The sequence below is a fragment of the Seriola lalandi genome, unplaced genomic scaffold (genome assembly GCF_002814215.2).
Source record: "Seriola lalandi dorsalis isolate HSWRI2012SDOR001 ecotype SW California unplaced genomic scaffold, Sedor1 jcf7180002054941, whole genome shotgun sequence".
Classification (NCBI taxonomy): Eukaryota; Metazoa; Chordata; class Actinopteri; order Carangiformes; family Carangidae; genus Seriola; species Seriola lalandi.
In genome coordinates this window covers 112,144-125,463 of record NW_019525492.1, presented here as the reverse complement: position 1 = coordinate 125,463, position 13,320 = coordinate 112,144, and the positions used below count along the sequence as shown (strand labels likewise).

At 47.2% G+C, this 13,320-nt stretch overlaps 2 protein-coding genes across 3 annotated transcripts in view; both read left to right on the top strand.

The window, feature by feature from the left end:
• pi4kb (phosphatidylinositol 4-kinase, catalytic, beta) overlaps positions 1 to 1,032 on the top strand; it is a 6,456-nt gene extending 5,424 nt beyond the window's left edge. For both annotated transcript variants that reach the window (XM_023393644.2, XM_023393643.2), the window contains one exon: positions 153 to 1,032. In XM_023393644.2, coding sequence (XP_023249412.1) covers positions 153 to 334 — 182 coding nt within the window. In that variant the 3' untranslated portion in view covers positions 335 to 1,032. The remainder of the gene's footprint in view (positions 1 to 152) is intronic.
• Positions 1,033 to 2,320: 1,288 nt separating this feature from the next.
• Positions 2,321 to 13,320, top strand: myo1eb (myosin IEb; the record flags this gene model as incomplete). Its single annotated transcript, XM_023393681.2, has 27 exons — positions 2,321 to 2,552; positions 3,817 to 3,954; positions 4,254 to 4,343; positions 4,630 to 4,724; positions 4,992 to 5,079; positions 5,333 to 5,422; positions 5,513 to 5,644; positions 5,941 to 6,075; positions 6,155 to 6,287; positions 6,929 to 7,125; positions 7,250 to 7,330; positions 7,660 to 7,746; positions 7,905 to 7,991; positions 8,276 to 8,443; positions 8,523 to 8,608; positions 8,778 to 8,859; positions 9,729 to 9,934; positions 10,015 to 10,159; positions 10,344 to 10,458; positions 10,560 to 10,729; positions 10,824 to 10,969; positions 11,814 to 11,960; positions 12,081 to 12,238; positions 12,317 to 12,391; positions 12,471 to 12,660; positions 12,742 to 12,917; positions 13,274 to 13,320. Coding segments are annotated over exons 1-27 (3,267 nt in total), but the record flags the coding sequence as incomplete, so codon positions are not given.

The following is a 13,320-nucleotide window of genomic DNA, read 5'->3' as shown; positions in this document are numbered from 1 at the left end:
GTGGAGATCATGCAACAAGGTACACCAACACACACACACACACACACACACACACACACACACACACACTCACACTCACACTCACACTCCTGACAACACTGTCTGCTTTCTACATGACTGTCCTGCCCGCCCCCCCCGCCCCCCCCCCCCAGGTTCTCAGCTGCCCTGTTTCCACGGCTCCAGCACCATGCGAGGTCTGAAGGAGCGTTTCCACATGAGTCTGACGGAGGAGCAGCTGCAGCTGCTGATCGATCAGCTGGTGGACGGATCAATGAGATCACTCACTACCAAACTGTACGACGGCTTCCAGTACCTCACCAACGGCATCATGTGACCAGTCCTCTGTGTGTGTGTGTGTGTGTGTGTGTGTGTGTGTGTGTGTGTGTGTGTGCGTGCGTGCGTGCGTGCGTGCGTGCGTGCGTGCGTGCGTGCGTGCGTGCGTGCGTGCGTGCGTGCGTGCGTGCGTGCGAGAGCAGCAGAACAAATGCAGACTGTCTACAGACTGATGAACCTCCAGGTTTTATAACTCGACTGCAGAGACCATGAGCCTCCCTCTGTCCGTCGTCTTTATTTTATTCTTATTCCACTTTCTTCTTCTTCGTCAGTTGAATCTTTTTGTTGTTCGTCTTTTCTGTTTTGAAGAATTTTCTGTTTGTTTGATTCGTTTGGTTTCAGCGCTCCTCCTCCTCTTCCTCCTCCTCCTCCTCCTATTCTTCTTTTTCCATATTTGGGCAGATGTCCCTCATTGGTCGGACTCTTAACCAATCAGAGAGCAGCCCAGTTTTAGATTTAAATGTGAACACTCAGCAGGTGGACAGTTTTTACAGGTAGAAGGACTGTCGGTCTTCAGACTGCTGCCGCGGCGCCGCAGAGCAGCAGGAAGTGGACCGCAGCCGGTCTGAATCTGACGGAGGAACAAAAACCACACGGACTCTTTAAAGGACCATGCCGCTATTTTTCATGTTTTAGCCCTTTAACTGCAGATTGTGTAAACCTGTTAAATCCCATTAAAACAAACAGTGTCGACCTGCAGCTGCAGTCAGCCTCATTCCATCAAACACCTCCTTCAGTTTCACCTCAGACTTCGTTTACAACCTGTCAGCCAATAGCAGAGCTGCAACGATCAGTGGAGTCATCAACAGGTGAATCAACAGGTGAATCGTCTGATTGTTTGTGGCCTATCAGGTGTGAGGGGACGTCACCTCGAGCTGGATAGTGATCATTTATTCTAAACCTTTTTCTTACAGACTAAATAATAATAAGTCATGCGTGCGGAGGACGGTGACAGAAGAAGAGAGAAGGTCTGAAGAAATAAAGGTTTTGTGGCAGGAAAATGTTTTTTAGCTTCCAGGTCTGGATCCGGATTCAGTGTTTCTGACTGAGGAGAAGTGAGTTTAAAGCTTTCAGCATCCTCAGACTGAACCTGAGACCAGGACCGGAGCCACCTGACACCAGGTGAGGTGACCTGCAGTGAGTGTACAGGAAGTTACTGAAGCTTGAAACCAGTTGGATCTTTTCACACACAGACCTGAGTTAATGATAAACTGCTGAACGTGACCTTCACACTGAGGGAGGAGTCAGACTCCTCAGGTGACAGGTGAAACAGGAAAACAGGTGTGTCACTCAAACTCCCATCATGCACTTTGACAGTGACAGGTTCTGAATCTGATTAAGACCCGAAACACGTCTTTGTTCTGACAGAGTCTTTGATGGATCTTATCGATCAGGTGGATCTGATCGATCTGATCGATCAGGTGGATCTGGGTGTTCCAGTCTGTCGTTTTTTTGTCTGTTAAACTCAGGATCAGCCCTTCATCCTGAAGAAGAGAAAATATTTCACTGAAGTTTTAAAGAGACTAAACTCAGACGTAGTTGTTGTTGTTTACAGTCCGAGGTGCTGTCACATTTCACTTTGAACAGAGGTCAAAGGTCACAGACATTTCAAACTAAATTTATCTTCAGGTTCATCAAACTGCACAAACTGACGTGAATAAAGGTGTTCTCAAATAGGAAGTCAGTTTCCACAGCCCCCCCCCCACACACACACACACACCCCATCAGTTCTTGTGTATCTGAGTAACATCTGTACATTTATATTTTAATAAAGTTTTTACTTTAAAACAACATGAAAACATAATTTTGACACGTGAAGTAAAGTTTTTATGAACAGGTGTTTTAAAAGTAAAAACCTGCTGTGATCCTGTGTCCCACACCAGGGGGCAGCAGAGCTCCAGCTGCTCCTCATTTACACTTCATTACCCAGAGTTCCAGTTGCAGGCGGAGGAGGCGGGGCTTTACCTGCCCACACCTGCAGAGAGTTGAGTGGCTGAAGACAGAAGGAAGAAAAACAGACAAGAAAGACAGTGAAAGGAAAATGTTCAGATCTACAGAATCAGTCTGAGTCCACTGAACTGAACCCGTCTGATCCGGACTCCACTGATCCCGGTTCAGAGTGAGTTCACCTGGATCCACCTGGATCCACCTGAGACCAACACTCAAGATTTCTCAACATTTCCCTGAAGCAGGAAGTCAGGGCGAGAGGAGCAGACATGGTGAGTTCACTCAGCCTGACTTCAAACTTTCCAACTAAAAACTGATCCTGGTCCTGATCCTGGTCCTGGTCCTGGATCAGATCTGTGCTGCTGTTTATTTAAATGTAATCACAAAGTTTTTAATCAAAAACAAGAAAAAAAACAGAGTCTGAGGAAAAACCAATAAAAGATAAAATTCTTGTTCCTGTAGAAAAGAAAGAATCAGCTGATAAATTATTAGAAATAAATTCATCAAATATAAAATAAAAACTAAATGAAATGTGTGAATTAAAAAATAGAAAAATATATAATTGAATGAATGAAAAATTCTGAATAAAATAAATAAATCAGACACAGCTGGACTTTTTTAAAACAGACATTTTCCCTCCTGTTACCATGGAAACATTTGGTGCCAGTTTGGCCTCCGTCAGATGTTCATCCCGTGGCCCCGGGGCCCTGAGGAGGGAGTACGGAAAGTGATGAATAATTAAAATTTTAAATCATCAGTCTGTGTAGAAACACTGTTCACACCTGAGCACAGGTGGAGGTGTTACAGACCGGGGCCCCAGATCACCAGGGGCCCCACAATGACTGCAGGTCAGTGTGTCCTGAGCTTCACCTGCTGCATCCTCTTAATGAAGCTTTATTTAATCTTCTGGAGTCGGGGGCCACGGGGGCCACGCTACACCCTGTCACTCCAGGGGCCTGAAGAGGTGGAGCGTCCTCCTGTCTGACTGTTTTCTTGGTCGCCTGTTGCCGGTGGTGTCGTCTCGTCTTCAGTTTAACGTCACATAAGAGAAAAGCAGAGGTCGCCCCTCCCCCACACACGATCGATCAGTAATCAGCTGTTTGTTTTGTGTTGATCAGTTAATAGATTCATTATTTATTGATCATCTGCAACTTCAAACTGTGAATGTTTCTGTTTCTTCTGAGTAAAGAAAGTCTGCAGCACACACACACACACACACACCCCCACCCTGTGGCGTGCAGCGTCCTGCAGCTCGGTGTGTCAAGGGGAACGTGTCTGGGCGTCGCCGCTCGCTCATCCTCAACATGATCCCACAAGACAGAGGAATGCTGGAAATTCAGGAGGGGGGGGGGCAGCAGTCCAACCAAACACCACATCTGATAACACACACACACACACACACACACACACACACACACACACACACAGTGAAGTGTTGACCTCCAGCTGTTTCTTCCTCCTGCTGAACAAACACTGACTTTAATTGTTAGACCAGGTCTGACTCTGTCCCCCCTCCTCCCCCTTCTCCTCCCCCAGGGCAGTAAGGAGCGATACCATTGGCAGGCTCAGAATGTGAAGGTGAGCGGCGTGGACGACATGGTGCTGCTGTCCAAGATCAGTGAGGACGCCATCACAGACAACCTGAAGAAGAGATACATGGACGACTACATCTTTGTATCCTCTTGTATCCTCTCACAGAATGAGGGGGGTCCGTCACAGACCTGGTTCTAGACTCAGACCTGGTTCTAGACTCAGTGACCTGGTTCTAGACTCAGACCTGGTTCTAGACCCACATAATGATGAGGGGGGTCAGTCAGAGACCTGGTTCTGGACTCACAGTTCATGGAGTTCATTCACCTCAGACCCAAACTTAAAGACAGGTTTTCAGCTTTAATATAGTCCTGGTCCTAGTTGCTCAGGTGCTGCTGGTTCTGGTTCTGAGTGTTGTTGTGTCCTTGACCGGCGTCTGTCAGACTTACATCGGTGCAGTTCTGATCTCTGTGAATCCGTTTAAACAGCTTCCATATTTCACCGAGAGAGAGGTGGAGCTGTACCAGGGGGCGGTAAGAGAGACACACAACATTAATACAACATCAACACACAACATTAATACACAACATTAACACAACATTAACACACAACATTAACACAACATTAACACACAACATTAACACACAACATTAATACAACATCAACACAACATTAACACACAACATTAACACACAACATTAACACACAACATTAACACACAACATTAACACAACATTAACACAACATTAATACACAACATTAACACAACATTAACACAACATCAACACAACGTTAACACAACACCCCCTCCCTCCACAGGCCCAGTATGAGAACCCCCCTCACATCTACGCGCTGGCTGACAACATGTACAGGAACATGATGATTGACAGCGAGAACCAGTGTGTCATCATCAGGTAGGCGGGGTTTAAACTGTTTACCTGTGAATTTACCAGGTCCAGCAGACAGGTGTGACACACGATAAATAAACATGAGTCTTTAAAGGGGAGTGTGTTTACATTTACTGCCGTTTGATCATTAAGAAAAGTGAATTATATCATATTTACTTTTACACTTACTTTTAATTCTTTAAATCTTTGTTGTTTGAATCTTTGTTGTTTGAGTCTTTGTTGTTTGAATCTTTGTTGTTTGAGTCTTTGTTGTTTGAATCTTTGTCGTCTCAGCGGTGAGAGCGGAGCTGGAAAAACAGTCGCAGCCAAGTACATCATGAGCTACGTGTCCAAAGTGTCTGGAGGAGGAGACAAAGTACAGGTCAGTACACGGAGTACACGGAGTACTGCTGATGGTACTGGTAGTTATGGGTCCTGATTCACTGGATCGGTACCAGTCTGAGAACTGGTCCTGACATCCAAACGATGTTCACTGGTTTTACTTCAGGGAAAAACTGATCAGTTCTCCGTGTCAGCAGAGTCTGAGAGTCTGTGCATCCTTCCTGGTAGTACTACAGTTATTACTTCTGTTACCATGGTTACTGCTGCTGATGACCACGTGTCTGTGTGTGCAGCATGTTAAAGACATCATCCTGCAGTCCAACCCTCTGCTGGAGGCCTTCGGCAACGCCAAGACCGTCCGCAACAACAACTCCAGCAGATTTGTGAGTAGAAAAGTATAAATATAAAAATATAAATACAGATTTCATAATTACACAAACAGACCTGACTCACAGACGTGTCTCTCCCGTCAGGGGAAATACTTTGAGATCCAGTTCAGTCGAGGAGGAGCTCCTGATGGAGGGAAGATCTCCAACTTTCTGTTGGAGAAAAGTCGAGTCGTGTCACAGAATCCTGAAGAGAGAAACTTCCACATTTACTACCAGGTACTGCAACATGTACTACAACATGTACTAGCAGGTACTACAACATGTACTAGCAGGTACTGGAGGAGGACTGGAACATGCAGCAGTTTGAGGGTTACTGAACAAATACTGAACACTGCGACAAATACTATTTACATCATTTATCTAATTTATATAATTTACATCTGAGCCCTGAAATGTAGTTTCTGTAGTTTCTGTCCTGACTGGTTCAGAATCTGTTTCAGAGGAATTGAGTCTGAACGATAAGTGTCCTCCCCCTGATGTCTCTGTGACCTCTGTGTGACCTTTGTCCTCAGCTGTTGGGGGGCGCAACCGCGGAGCAGAGGGAGAACCTCGGGGTCACGACCCCCGACTACTACAACTACCTCAACCAATCAGGAACCTACACAGTGGAAGACGTCAACGACAAGAAGGAGTTCTCTGATACTATGGTCTGTACCTGTCTCTCTGTCCACCTACCTGTCTGTTCACCTGTCTGTCTGTTAAACTGTCCGTCCGTCTGTCTCTCAGGGGGCGATGTCCGTCGTGGGTCTGACTGTGGAGGATCAGGACTCGGTTCTTCAGCTGGTGGCAGGAATTCTTCACCTGGGAAACATCGGCTTCAGAGAAGAGAACAACTACGCTGTGGTGGAGAGTCAGGACTGTAAGACCCCGACACACAGGACACTATGAGCTGGACTCAGGGTCAGGTGTTCTTAAAACCCACACACCTGGACCACATGTTGGTCTGGTCCAGTGTGACATCACTTCCTGAGGATGTCACTATCTCTGATGTCCCTCCAGAATAAAACAGTGGCTGCAGAACTTCATAGAGAATCGTCCTGTTTTTAAGTTTCACAGTAAAACATCATGATACACTGCAGACAGGAAGTGATCGCAGCTGATTCGGCTGCTGTTACTGGGACAGTCTGACTACATGTGAACAGATACAGGATAAAAATAAAAGCCTCTAGTTGTAGCCACAGAGTCCAACAGTCACAAACACGAGTTGAATCAGTATTAATAATAAATTTTCATGTTGTGTTTTTGACATTAATGAGGCTCAAACTGTCTCAACATGGTTCTTATATTATAACACTGACTCTGAACATTCACACACCGTACTGTACTACAGATAACCTGTGAGGATGGTTCTAGGTTCTAGGTTCTCGGTTCTGTCTCGTGGTTCCACTGTGTTTTACAAACCAACACAGATTTTCCTGCTGACGACAGACGTCTGTTGTTTTACCAGGAAGTTGGAGGATGTGGAGTAACTGATGCTCAAACTGTCTCTGTCTCCCTCAGTCCTGGCCTTCCCGTCCTACCTGTTGGGGATCCCTCAGGACAGTCTCTGCAGCAAACTGACCAGCAGGATCATGGACAGTAAGTGGGGCGGGAAGACCGAGTCCATCTCCGTCACCCTGAACACGGAGCAGGCCTGTTTCACCAGAGACGCCCTGTCCAAAGCTCTCTACACCCGACTCTTCGACTTCCTCGTCGACGTCAGTTCACCTCCACTCTGCTCCGTTCACGTCTCATTTCATCTTTGATTCGTCTTTTATTCTACGACTTATTTCCTGTGTGTGTGTGTGTGTGTGTGTGTGTGTGTGTGTGTGTGTGTGTCAGTGTGTAAATAAAGCCATGCAGAAGGACCAGGAGGAGCTCACCATTGGAGTCCTCGACATCTACGGCTTCGAGATCTTCCAGGTATTAACAGCTTTGTGGTTCCATACTGTTGTTCCCCTCCAGCTCCCTAGAGTCTCAATCTGAACCTTTTAAGCTCTGTGATCGGATGTTTCCTGCTGTGATGCATCTTGGGAATTGTAGTTAACATTCCCCCTTAAAAGTTTCTCTCTTTAGAGATTCCCTGTCGCACATGTTGATGATTTAACTTGATGAAACTGAATGAAGTCTGAGAAGACTCCTCACTGCTGTAGAGACACATTTGATTATTGTGTTGGATTGACACTTTGATTGATTGTATTGATTGATTGTATCTGATTATTTGTTGAGAGACTTCTGCTTCTTTCTTTCAGCAAAACGGCTTTGAACAGTTCTGCATCAACTTCGTCAACGAGAAGCTGCAGCAGATTTTTATCGAACTCACACTGAAGGCAGAACAGGTGACTTATGACATCATCACATCATCACATAACATCATCAGGTTCCACCTTCTTTCAGAGTGTGTTTGTTGTTTATTGGTTATTGATTTCCTCCCTGTCTCTTTTCTCTGATGGTGAAACTGAAGCCGACTCTCTGACTCTGTTTTCTGTGTCTGCAGGAGGAATATGTTCAGGAGGGGATCAAGTGGACGGCCATCGAGTATTTCAACAATAAGGTGGTCTGTGACCTCATCGAGTCCAAGCTGGTGAGTCAACCAATCAGAGAGCAGGGTTCAGATTTGATGAAAACAGTCGAGTCTGATCTGAAACCATCCAGACTGTGTAAAGTTCACAACACTTTGAATCTATGGTAACTATGGTAACAGTGTTTTACTTTGTGATTTATTTTAATTTCTGTCAGTGTTTAACTGAGTCTATCATTCAATGTTCGTTCTCACTGTGCGTGAATGAAACTTTACGTGTGACATCTTCAGTAGCAGACTGTGATGGTGACGTGATTTAACCCTCTGTCCCTCTGATTATCTCCCAGAATCCTCCTGGGGTCATGAGTATCCTGGACGATGTTTGTGCTACAATGCACGCTAAAGGTGAAGGAGCAGATCAGACTCTGCTGCAGAAGCTTCAGGGACAGATCGGATCACACGAGCACTTCAGCAGCTGGAACAGAGGATTCATCGTCCACCACTACGCCGGGAAGGTACTCAGTACACCTGTATACCTGTTCACCTGTCTGTGAGACAGACATTAACTGTCCTCCTGTCTGTCTACCTGTCCAGGTGTCATATGATGTCAGCGGTTTCTGTGAGAGGAACAGAGACGTGTTGTTTAACGACATCATTGAGCTGATGCAGAGCAGCGAATTGTGAGTACGAGAATCAAACCATCACTGTGAAGACATTTCTGTCTTATGAGGACATTTCTATGTTTTCATTTAACCGTGTGTGTGTGTGTGTGTGTGTGTGTGTGTGTGTGTGTGTGTGTGTGTGCGCACACATGTGATGACCTCATGTCTATGTTGTGTTTGTGGTCAGTCCGTTCATCAGAGCTCTGTTCCCTGAGAACCTGGAGGCAGAGAAGAGAGGGCGTCCGTCCACTGCAAGCAGCAAGATCAAGGTGAGAGAGAGAGAGACCCCTGCTGCTTCATGGATGACAGGTGGAGACAGGTGGAGACAGGTGGATCAGTTCAGACCAGGGTTGGGTTCAGGCAGCTGGTTCCAGGCTAAAACACCAACCACTTATTAAATGTGATGCATTCAGTGTCTTTAGTCTCCATGATCTATGTCTCAGCCACAAACTACAAAAGGTAACCAAGGAGACGCACAGGATACAGATTTCTTAGTACAAATTAACCTTAATTTTGAACCTTTTCAAACTCCTGTCCCACTTGAAAAAGCCAAAAGTGTTGGTGGGCCACATCTGACCCTGTAACAACACAGAGGCCTTCATTAAGGAAGCTTTTGCCATGGATGAAATCTCTTACTGCGCAACTAGACTGTGAACAAACAAGTTTACGATGTTGTTCAGGAGCGACAACATTAAAGTTCATTGACTTATCACAGTGATAGGTGTGAAAGAAGGTTTCAATATTTTTTAATGTTTTTAAAGATAATTTCTTTTTATGTTTTTATTATAATTACATTTTTTCACCAAAATTATACCATTTTGCAAATGATTTGTTGGCCCTCTTGCAATACCTTCATGGCCCACCAGGGGGGGCCTGGCCCACAGGTTGGGAACCACTGGTTTGGGGCGTCTGGATATTGACCTGAGACTCCAAAATGTAACTGTCAACTCAAGTCAGAAATGCTCATGACGTAAACTTTTACGTTTCAAAGTTTAGACCTGAAGATTTAAAAGACTTTGTGTTCCAGTGTTCTTTGGTTGTTGATCAGACTGAAGCCGAGCCGGTTCTTGGTCCCCAACACTGCTGTAAGGTACAACAGGTAACAATGCCAACAGGTAAACCTGCCCCCCCCTTTTAGAAACAAGCCAACACTCTGGTCCAGACCCTCATGAAGTGCACCCCTCACTACATCCGCTGCATCAAACCCAACGAAACCAAACGTCCTCGGGACTGGGAGGAGAACCGGGTCCGACACCAGGTGGAGTACCTGGGCCTCCGAGAGAACATCAGAGTCCGCCGGGCCGGATACGCCTACAGACGGGTCTTCAACAAGTTCCTGCAGAGGTCAGAGGTCGAATGTGAGAACGCCCTGTACACTGCGCTGCTGCGTCAAACACGCTGATGGTCTCGATCATGTGCTGCAGGTACGCCATCCTGACCAAAGAGAGCTGGCCTCGGTGGAGAGGCGAGGAGCGTCAGGGAGTTCTGCACCTCCTCAACTCTGTGCACATGGACCAGGACCAGTTCCAGCTGGGCAAGGCCAAAGTCTTCATCAAAGCTCCAGAGTCGGTACGAAACACTAACACACAGGAAGGGGTTTTGTCTCGTCTTTTAAGTTTCAAAGTAAAGTTCCTTCAGTGTTCCTGAACCAGAACCTCAAAACTCTCCTGGGTCAGACCGACGTGTCCCGGTCTTCAGCTTGTGCGTCTCTGTCTTAATCTTTGTCGTGTCCGTCTTGTTTTCCTCCCTGTAGCTCTTCCTGCTGGAGGAGATGAGGGAGAGGAAGTACAATGGTTATGCTCGGGTCATCCAGAAGGCGTGGCGCAAACACATCGCCGTCCGCAAGTACGTGAAGATGAGGGAGGAAGGTAAGACCGCCGCCCATACGTGTCGATAAGGAAGCGCCTCATCTGGCTTGTGTTTGGACGTTGTCTTCCTCTTCACTAAGTGACAAGCGGTTTTCTTCCAGCGTCGGACGTCTTGCTGAACAAGAAGGAGCGCCGCAGAAACAGCATCAACAGGAACTTTGTGGGCGACTACATCGGGACAGATAACCACCCGGAGATCAGACAGTTCGTCGGCCGCCGAGAGCGGATCGACTTCGCCGATGTCGTGGTGAAATACGACCGAAGATTCAGGGTAAGAACTCAGAGACCACGTTTCACCAGAGTCATCGTGGTTTTGGATACCACCTGACTGAACTCTCTCCGGTTCTGGTTCTGTTGTCACGCAGACGGTGAAACGAGACCTCATCCTGACCCCCAAGTTCCTGTACCTGATTGGTCGAGAGAAGGTGAAACAGGGTCCAGATAAAGGTCAGATCCAGGAGGTTCTCAAGAGGAAGATCGAGCTCAACAAGATCCAGTCTGTTTCCCTGAGGTACCCCACCAGAACCAGAACTAAGACTGGAACAAGAACTAGAACCAGAATCAGAACTATGGTCTGGATGAAGTCCAGGATTAGAACATGGATCTGAACTAGAACTAGTGCCAGAATCAGAACCACAAATAGAACTAGAAAATAGAAATGGATCATCACCAGAGAACTAAAACTAGAACCAGTAGTAGTAAGTAGAACCAGGACTGTGACTAAATCTAGAACCAGGGCCAGAAAACTGGAACCAGAACCCAAAGTAGAAGTAGAACTAAGACCATAACCAGAACTAGAAGTACAACAGTTTCATCTTGTCTCTCTCTCTCTCTCTCTGACCTGTCTGTCTCTCTCTCTCTGACCTGTCTGTCTCTGTCTCTCTCTCTGACCTTTATCTCTCTCTCTCTGACCTGTCTCTCTCTCTCTCTGACCTGTCTCTCTCTCTCTCTGACCTGTCTCTCTCTCTCTGACCTGTCTGTCTCTCTTTCTCTCTCTCTCTCTCTCTCTTTGACCTGTCTCTCTCTCTCTCTCTCTCTGACCTGTCTGTCTCTCTCTCTCTGACCTGTCTGTCTCTGTCTCTCTCTCTGACCTGTATCTCTCTCTCTCTGACCTGTCTGTCTCTGTCTCTCTCTCTGACCTGTATCTCTCTCTCTCTGACCTGTCTCTCTCTCTTTCTCTCTCTCTCTCTCTCTCTCTCTGACCTGTCTGTCTCTCTTTCTCTCTCTCTCTCTTTCTCTCTGACCTGTCTCTCTCTCTCTGACCTGTCTGTCTCTCTCGCTCTCTCTCTCTCTGACCTGTCTGTCTCTCTCTCTCTGACCTGTCTCTCTCTCTCTCTGACCTGTCTGTCTCTCAGCACCCTGCAGGACGACTTCTTCATCGTCCATGAGGAGGAGTACGACAGCGTCCTTCAGAGCGTCTTTAAGACAGAGTTCCTCAGTCTCCTGGTGAAACGATATCAGGACAAAACTCAGAAGAAGCTTCCTCTCAAATTCAACAACCTGTCAGTGCCACATGAAACAAAATCACACGTGTCATTTCCTTCATGTGATGTTGCATGTTCGTCTGTTGTTGACTGAATAAGTTTAAGTCAGAACCCCCCTGACCCTCTGTCTGTCTCCAGTCTGGAGTTCAAGGTGAAGAAGGGGGGATGGGGTCCGTTCAGCTCTGCAGGATCCAGGCAGATCCAGTTCCAAGTGGGTCAAGGGGATGAGGTGGTTCTGAAGCCCAGTGGGAAGGTCCTGCAGGTGTCCATTGGACCGGGTCTGCCCAAGAACTCACGTAAGTTCTGACTCTGATTCTGTCACCATCGCAGCTTCCCGTGTGCTCCGCCTCACTTCCTGTCGGTTTGATTCGCAGGGCCGACGAGGAGGGACAACCGAAAGAGCCGCTACATGGGCAACCAGGCTCCGCCCAGCAACCAGTACCACTCAGGTACCATTGAAAGAAACCTCGACAGGCCGTCAGCTGCTGTTCTGAAGGCTGGTTTGAGATGTTGTTTTTGTTTCCTCAGCTCCACAGTCCAGAGGGGGCGGAGCTCCCAGAGGAGGCCCCACCTCCTCCAGACACTCCATGCTGAGGCAGCAGTCCACTATGGAGCAGCCCAGTCTGCCCCGCATCCAGGGCCAACGTCGCCCCGACAACCGGCCTTCCCAACACCAAAACATGGGCTTCATGGACGTCCCCGAACAGGGCGCTGCAGGGTGAGGCCGGGAGGATCTGTGTCTTGGTTCTACACACTGTTGTAAATACACAGTAATTTAATCCCTGCGTGTCGCCTGCAGGATGCAGCGACGGCGGTCAAAGGAGGTGAAGCCCCTCCCCGGAGCAGGTCGACCCAAACCGGCCCCCAGACCGAAGCCTCGGTCTCCTCAGTGCAGAGCTCTGTACGCCTACGACGCCCAGGACACTGACGAGCTGAGCTTCAACGCTGATGATGTCATCGAGATACTCACTGAAGGTACTAATGCTACTACTACTGATACTACTACTGTTACTACCAGCACTACTACTGTTACTGCTGTTGCTATTGTTACTACTACTTCTGCTACTGATACTTTACTACTAGTACTACTAATGTTACTGCTGTTGCTACTGTTACTACTATTGCTGCTGTGAATGTTCATATGTACAGTGTTACTCTAGTACTCAGCTGTCTCTGTGTCCTCTGTTACTACTACTTCTGCTACTACTTCTGCTACTGATACTTTTACTACTAGTACTACTAATGTTAGTGCTCCAGGGGTACTAGTATTGCTGCTGTGAATGTTCATATGTACAGAGTCCCTCGTCCTCAGCTCGTCTCTGTGTCCTCAGATCCGTCTGGTTGGTGGTTCGGCCGGTTGCGGGGCAGAGAGGGGATG